General features: G+C 40.6%; 1 protein-coding gene across 1 annotated transcript in view; it reads left to right on the forward strand.

Moving 5' to 3' along the window:
• The window catches only part of tnmd (tenomodulin), a 63,785-nt gene that overhangs the window by 6,555 nt on the left and 49,300 nt on the right, over nucleotides 1–7,930 (forward strand). The window contains exon 2 of the mRNA XM_005722882.1: nucleotides 1,637–1,771. Within this exon, the coding sequence (XP_005722939.1) occupies nucleotides 1,637–1,771 (135 nt within the window). The remainder of the gene's footprint in view (nucleotides 1–1,636; nucleotides 1,772–7,930) is intronic.

Here is a 7,930-nt window from a genome sequence, read left to right on the forward strand (position 1 = left end):
ATATATTTATGTAGCTAAAGAAAGACCCAGAAAAAACAAGCTGTCAGCAAATGTTGCTGAAGTTGATGTTTGATCTTATTACAGCTGCTGCCCACGTTATGTAAAACCTCCATGTTACTCTCTTACTTGCAAGAGCATTTATGGCATTTGATAACAAAATAAGTATTCGACACTCACATTCATTTGGTTGTTGTTTGTTGCATAATACAGGCAACACAAAAATATGGAATATATATATACTCATACTAGGGCTGTTCGATATAACGATATATATCGGATGACGATATAAAAACGTCTATCGTTTGTTTCGTGGTGTCGCAAAATAAACTGTTTACGGCAATATTTTGTCCTGGTTTTGATGGTCACTGTAGTGGCTGTATTAATTTCTTAAAGTTCTCTCTTTCTCTTATATTTAATATAACCACACTACAGACGGACAAGCGCCTGTTTTTATGCGTTGTCGTTAGCAACAACGATGGTAACAGCATCGCGTGTCCGCTTGTTTATGTTCCACATAAACCTTTCACAATAAAGCTCAAGATCCTGTTGAGACTTTTCAAAATAAACTGAATCAAATGAAAGAGCAGATTATTTACGAATGAGAAGTAAAAAAGAGCCGCCAGGTGCTAAAAAATAAACCTTTAGACGCAAACGTTAGAACAGGCTTTTCCCCGCAGCACGCCGTGTAATAAATACTCACAAAGAAAACGGCGGCCGTTACAACTTATGTCTAAAAATGTGTCGTTTCATGCATCGGTTAAAACACTCGACTCCAGCTACATGACGCGAAACTGGAAACACTTCACGCAAGTCGAGCTGCCCGAGATTCACAGAATTTACAGAAAATGTTACATTTTTGTGATTTATATCGTTATCGGACGATAGATGTCTTATATCGGGATATGAGATCTTGTTCATATCGCACAGCCCTAACTCATACTGCTCAATTTTTGCCATAGTTTCTGTGCCCTAGAATCTCACCATACCTCACAATCCCGATCTCTGTTCTGGTTTTTAGAGCCAAGACAAAATATTAAAATTGTTACAATTTTGAAATAGGAACAGAAAAAAACAACTGCACAGTTAGATCATTAGCATTAGCTTAGCATCTACTGAAAAGTGGAAACTTTCCTGAGTCATACCAGCACCTTTGCAGCCTCAGTTACACAGGCAAAGAGACTGGTCAAAACCCCTGGCAACCTCTGGTTGCTAGGGAAAAATATGTGTTGCTCAAGGTTGCTAGCTGTCACCCTGTGAACTCCATCCCAAACAGGTTTGCATGGAAGACACTGAAATGTCTGCAAACACTCACCATTTACTCTCGAGTCTGTAGTGAAACTTGAAAGCGTGTGACTCAAACCAAAAGTGGAGAATGCTCGTCTTCAACCAAGATGATGGGCTTCACTGCTGCAGCCATGTTTCAGTAGACACAACTTTTAGGCTGAAGGCCCACCCACAGCTTCACTACATTTTGCTGAGGAATAGTGGTGTGTGTTTGCAGACAGGTCTGTGTGCTCCATGCAATTTACTTTGAGCTTAGACCAATACCTAGGCCTTTGTTTTTATACCAAATTGATTTGTTATTGGGGCATTTATAAATGCATCACATTAATAATCTTAAGTTGGTCTTTTGCAGGTTGAGGCTGGAAAAGGGAAGAAGGCGAAGTACCAAACCTACCAGCGAATTGCTCTGATTCTCGCTCTGGTCTTCCTGGTTTTGGCTCTCTGTGTTTTCAGCCTGAGATATCTGTGGGGCCCCAGCCTGGGGAAGGTAAGACTAAATATCATCTCCGTGATATATGCCAGTCATTAGCCTTATTGCCACCATCTGTGGTAAGTGGATTCTTCATGAGAGACAGATGAAAGCCGCCCTGAGTTTCCACATCAGGTTACATCAAAGAAAAAAAAAAAACTATGTGAGAAAGGAAAATGGATGGCCACACAAAAGAGCTCGAGGCAGTCTCTGCAGTCTGTATTGTATTCTTGTAGATTAAAAGATGTGTGGGCTATGGAAAAGACAGCTGTGTTTGGCTCTGCTCGTGTTTTGGCTGTCAGATCTGTAATTTTATGAATTCTTGGCCCAAACCACAAACCACTTTTTACTATTGTAAATGTTGCCCTGTTGCATTTATCTGCTTTCTGCTCACACTGTAAATATGGTCTCACAATGACAAACCGTGATAACTCAAAGCTGACCCTAATTGCTGTTGACCAGAGTGGCTGCAGCAGGACTGAAGCCTCTTGGCAATGTAATTGGGATAAACTCTTGTCCTGGCAATTCATCTTGTAAAATCCAATTCAATCACACTTGATGGAGAATATTTTTACTCTCCACTTTTCCCCTGATTTTCCCAAGGGGCCAAAAAAGCTAATTTACTCGGGCTAGAAGGAAAAGTACAGTACATCAATAATTTCACATCTAGAAATTGGATGCTCTATACATTCTGAGCTCAGCTGGTAACGAGACAGAATGATTTAAATGAAATGATGGTTAAAAATTAGTACATATTTCAGACCTGAAATCATAAGGCTGCTTTGTGTGAACTCTAAATGGCATGAAATGAAGAGAGGGATGTATGGTCTGCTGCTGTTATACCAACATCTTTGTTGATAGCTAATAAACATTAATTCACAACATCCTTTGCCGCTGTTCTTCTATGTCTGCTTCCATTGAGGTACAAATTTCAATTGCAGACAGTCCCTTCTAAGCTCAGCTTAAGCAATGTTCAGCTGCACTTCCTGTAAAGACGGTGTTGTCCACGTTCTCTCCTTTCAACATAGATATGAATCACCTTTGAGCCATCTCCTTTGTCCTTGTTAAATATTTCATGCCGGAGGTAGAGCAGTCATTATTTCCACTTTAATAAGCTGTGATCATTCTCACGTGGCACAAAATGTGTTGATGGTAGAGGTTGCCCAGGCGATGAATATCAAACCTGCGGACCCTGGGTTTTGCTTTAATAGGGTCTGGGGGGAGGCTCATTGTCTGGCCTCCGCATCAGGGAGTGAGACACAGTTACTTCAAAAGAGAGTCACCTGTCTGTCAGATAGGAAGGAAGCTCCCTCAGTCACAGTACAACTCAGTTATGTGTTCATAAAAACAAAACTACAAACACTGCGCTGGAAATAAAGAAATTGATTGAAACAGTGGATTGATGGATGGATTGATTAATTCTCCTGCATCCTCGTAGCAGCCAATGCCTCGGTTCGTGAAAGGGTGTGAGATCATATGCAGCAGGATGCTTTTTGACTCACTAGCTAATCCTGAGCAGCGTCTGGCAGCTATGTGTATAGACCCTGGGCAGCAGAGCACAGCATTAGAAGCCGAGGGGAGGGATCCTAATCTATTTTAGGAAATAGTTGTGTGTGGGAGGGTGGGGAGGTTGTCTTATATGGGGCACAATAAGATCAGCATTCTGGGGATAGCTCAAATTCAGCTTAAGCATAAGGTTTATATGAGAGTGCCCATTTGAAATACATAGGTTTTGATAGAGACAAATGCTGCACATGCTTGTACATGTAACTCTGGTTCCCCAGCTGCATGCATATGAGTTCAAATCAAGATTGGCTACAGAGTCTGCACATGCACAAAATTCGCCTCATATCAAATATTCGTGTTTTACCTCAGGCCCAATTTTGTTTTTATACACCTTGATTATTTTGTTGTGAGTTCCACATTTTTGGAAATATTAAATGTAGTGATATCACACACCTCAGGAATGCTGAATGCCACTTGCCTTTCGGTGCTCAAGTAACTAGAACATGCATTTGAATCTTGTTTAAACTCAACAGTGAGGTGAGCATTATCATGTAGGGTCTATTTACTTCTGTATCGTCTGTACTACACCTGCTCTAGGCAGAAGAATGCATCTACCCACAATAAGAGGCTGACATTCAAGACAGGAAGACAGGTTGTAAACAGTGATGGTGTCCCTCTCAGCTGAGCTGTAATGTAAGCTACCTGCATCCTTCTTTTGATTCGTTCTGGCTCGCAACTGCTCACAACTGCTATGGGTTATCAGGATGTCTGCTGGAGACAGCAGCCCATAGCACCAAACTTTGACAACACACACAAAGCGAATAAATAACGCTTTAGAGCATAGCAAAAACATCTGTATTTAATTTGGCGGCTCAACTGTCAATAGTAGGTGAATCAAATCCCAAAATCCTCCACAGAGATATAAGATTCCTTCTTACGGGCTCATTTTCCACTAATCAGTGTTTTCATTAGGAATGTCTTAAAATGTTTTGGAGTTCTTTATCTGCCAACAAAGATACCAATATCCGAAATATTAGATATTTTTTCCCGTAAATATTAATAAGTGACATGTCTTATTTTTCACTATGGGCCAAATATCAAAAGATAAATAAAGCCAGATCAAATTATTTTTTAGGAAACTAGAGCCAGATATGTATTTCGGGTGCAAAACAGCAAGAGTAAACGACTTCCACGTCAACAAAAAGACAAGCATATGCAACTGTTTGACCACAAATTTGTCCTAATAGCTTCATAGTGTGTTAAGTTATCATCAGCTGTTGTGTCAAATATTCAATTAATGTAATTACCCAGTATGGGGTGGGGGGATTAAATAAAAAGTCTGATTGCACAGTGTCACCAGAAAACAGAAGTTTAATAATTACTCAGTTTTAAAGTGAGTACAAAACACATTTATGAGGAACTCATTAAAAAAAGATAACACTTTAAAAGTGTAAAGCAAAAGATTCACAAGCAGAAAACGAGTTGGTTGAGAACATTCCTGATGTGGTCTCTTCACAGTTTGAAACCTGTTCTCACTGTTTCCTCCAGCTGTTTTAACAGATCCTGAATATGAGAGGTGCAAAGTAGATGCTCGAATAGCGTCTTGCCGACAGTTAAAATTATACTCGAATGAAAAATACGGCGGAGCACATGATTAAAAACATGTTTTTACTTTTTAATAACCTACAGTGGATGCGCTACTCTTTGTTGGTCACAGCAACAGCTTTGCATTCAACCACCAAAGGAAGCTTAATGCGTGCTCAGATCTTATTGCTATAATACAGGGTAACGTAACTCCCTCATTACGCAGTATTTTAGCAATGTAACTCGCTCACTGTATGTGCTCAGTCGGTAGTGCAAACTATGTACCTTTATTAAAAAAACAAATCCAAAAAGCTACTAAAACACACATACTTATTACACACCGCATATTACATAGATCGCTGACCTTAGCATCGCAATTAGAAGTCAAAACCACAGCACAGCTTCAGCCATGAACGCTTATGTTGTCACAGTTCACCAAAGGATTGTGACCTTTATGTGGTATAAATAACCGCATAAAGGTAATTTGCTCTGTGCATTGTTTTTCAGTATGACATGATAACCACTGGAGAGCTTCTTTTAATTACCTGCAAACATATGTTATTACAGAGGCCTGGGGAAGATACCCTGCTATCATTTTCTCTGCCTGTGTGAGCTTGTGTTTGCGATAGAGGGGGAGAGAGAGAGCGAGAGGGCGTGGTTGCGCTTGTCTACATGCGATTGTTTGCGTGTCAGCGTGTGTTTCGGTGTGTAGATTAGGTGCCTCTGCATTCTCTTTTGGCTTACGGCAAAGTTCTGTTTACTATGTGCTCATTATTGTTCTGGGCCACAAGTCTCACTGGGGGATTTTGCCTCCTTGTAAATTAATCCTCTGTTATTACCAGTTTACATCAGCAACTCTGTGAAAATGAAATCTGGCGGTGAATCCAACAGAAAAGTGAGAATAATTTGCCTTAATTTAATTATTTTTAGAAACAGTTCCTCTGACAAAAAAAAGGGATTAAACCTAGACAGTGATGTATGCTGTGCATAAAGTCTGTGGCACATAGTATACAAAATCCACATTTTCATGTCATTAAAAGTGATATATTTTGGTACTATTTTTAATTCATGAACCACTTTCAGGAAGATTATTTGCAGCCAGCAGCAGACCCAGAGTAATTGTGAGGCTGTAGACATTGTAAACCAGTTTTTCCTGGGGAACCTTGAATGGCTCGCAGGTGCTATTGGTCTGTATGGCAAAACTGCCTGAGAAATACATGAATGTCAAACCAGAGGAAAGTGGTCCATTATTCAAGCTGAAATTGCATTGCTCACCTTGATTCCTTTCCCTCTCTGGTCCCAAGGTAGCTGCTGAGTTGTCGCTCCTGATGGCCTCTTAAAGGCCTCACTGTCAGGACCGGCTTCTTTAATGAACACTGCTGCGCCTGGTGCTTTTCCACTGGTCACAGGTGTATGGCTTTTCAAGGCTGGCCCCCAACCCCCACCCCCTTTGTTTATTTATCGTTCGTAGGCTGTATACACCCAGCAGACCCCACAGTGTCCAGCTGTCAACATGCAGCAGGGGAGGACACACAAGATTTGATCATGATATGTTTTTGTCTTTCTGTCTCGCTGCTGCTTTTTTTCTTATATTTTCTCAATGAATAAAAGAAGACGATGCAAACTTCTCCTCAGGAGTGTAAGGAGTTTGTTTACTCAGTCTGATGCGAAGGAATTATTATTCAGAGGAAGCAACAGGGCTTATCTAAACAGCTGGTTTGGCAGGACCTTTTGGGGAGGGCTGCTTCTCAGTCAGTAATCTTTTCTGATTTTACATGTCAGGCTCATTCATTCATTAGCAGGCCAGTGTCCACTGGTGTTTCTCCCTGGCTGTTAAATTAGGCTGCAGTGGGCTCCCTCCTAAGATGATGCATTATGCCTTCTACTTGGGTAAGAGGCGGACGGTGGGAAGGGTGGCAGACCAGGAAAAACAAAAGAGAGTTGTTTTAAATTGTTTCCAGTGGAGTGCCTGAGGTAGGAAGGCTTCATGGCAGTTGTTACACATTCCTTTCTTCTGGGATGGTGACTGCAACAGAGAGCGTGACAGCACTGCAAAGCCCACCGGGAGTTATTCATTGTGCCAGGGAGCATTTTAGTGTGTTTGTGATTTCATTTTTAGACGCCTGAATAATATTTGTGTAGGAAAGATCAGCATCTTAATTGTCAGCGCTTTATTTTGCCAATCCTTCAGCAGCTCATGTGCAGCATTTTGCATGCGCGCCGCGGTGAGTTAACAGACATAAATGCACGCCTTCTTTTTCCACACTCTGTTTCCCCTTCCTCCCTGTCTCACTAGTGTGACTGCCAAGTAGACTCTCTGCTCTGTTGTACAATTTAGAATGTGATTGAGCTTTCACATCCACTTTCACTCTCCCGGTAAGTCTGCATCTCTTCTAGCCTCAATGTGCATTCACAGCCACAATGCTAAAGCAGAAGCTGCAGACTGGAAACACACTGTTCATCTTTTCTTTCGCGATATATTTGAGACTGCAGACAGAGATGTTGCCGTTGTGTCATTACATACTCTGATGAATCATAATTTTAGAAATGAGTTAATCTCAAAAATGTCAGTGTGCTCCGCTGTATTTCTGTCAGTAATTAAAAAAGTTGCATTGACTTTTGTAAGTTTTCCCCATTAATCATGCTCAATATGTGAAGAGAGAAGCAGCATGTAATCCCTTTAGGTCCCTGCCTGGTGCATGTCTTTATGTTAAAGAACATTCAAATAACATTAATTGATTGGACCTTCTTAAAGTGTGAGGAAAATAAGAACTTGTGGAAACATTCAAAGTTGCTCATTTTAATTACATGCACATCTAGATCCACCAGGCTTGCTTTTCATTTTTATTTCGTTTTCCTTCATTGGTGGAAAAAAATGTGTAAAATCAGCAGAACACATTTTTTAAATTGGGACCTTTCATCCTGTGACACTTCAAGTGTTGACACAGAAAATGAGTAAAGTAAACCAGGCAGCTCAGCTTTCAAGAATGTAATGAAGCTCATTATAATTAGATATTTATGCCAGATTTTATGTAGCCATAAGTCTCAATATCAAAAGCTAATATGCCATTTTACCAGCGGTCTTAT

Source organism: Pundamilia nyererei, unplaced genomic scaffold (assembly GCF_000239375.1).
Source record: "Pundamilia nyererei isolate P.nyererei 1_Seehausen unplaced genomic scaffold, PunNye1.0 scaffold00008, whole genome shotgun sequence".
In the NCBI taxonomy this organism is placed as follows: Eukaryota; Metazoa; Chordata; class Actinopteri; order Cichliformes; family Cichlidae; genus Pundamilia; species Pundamilia nyererei.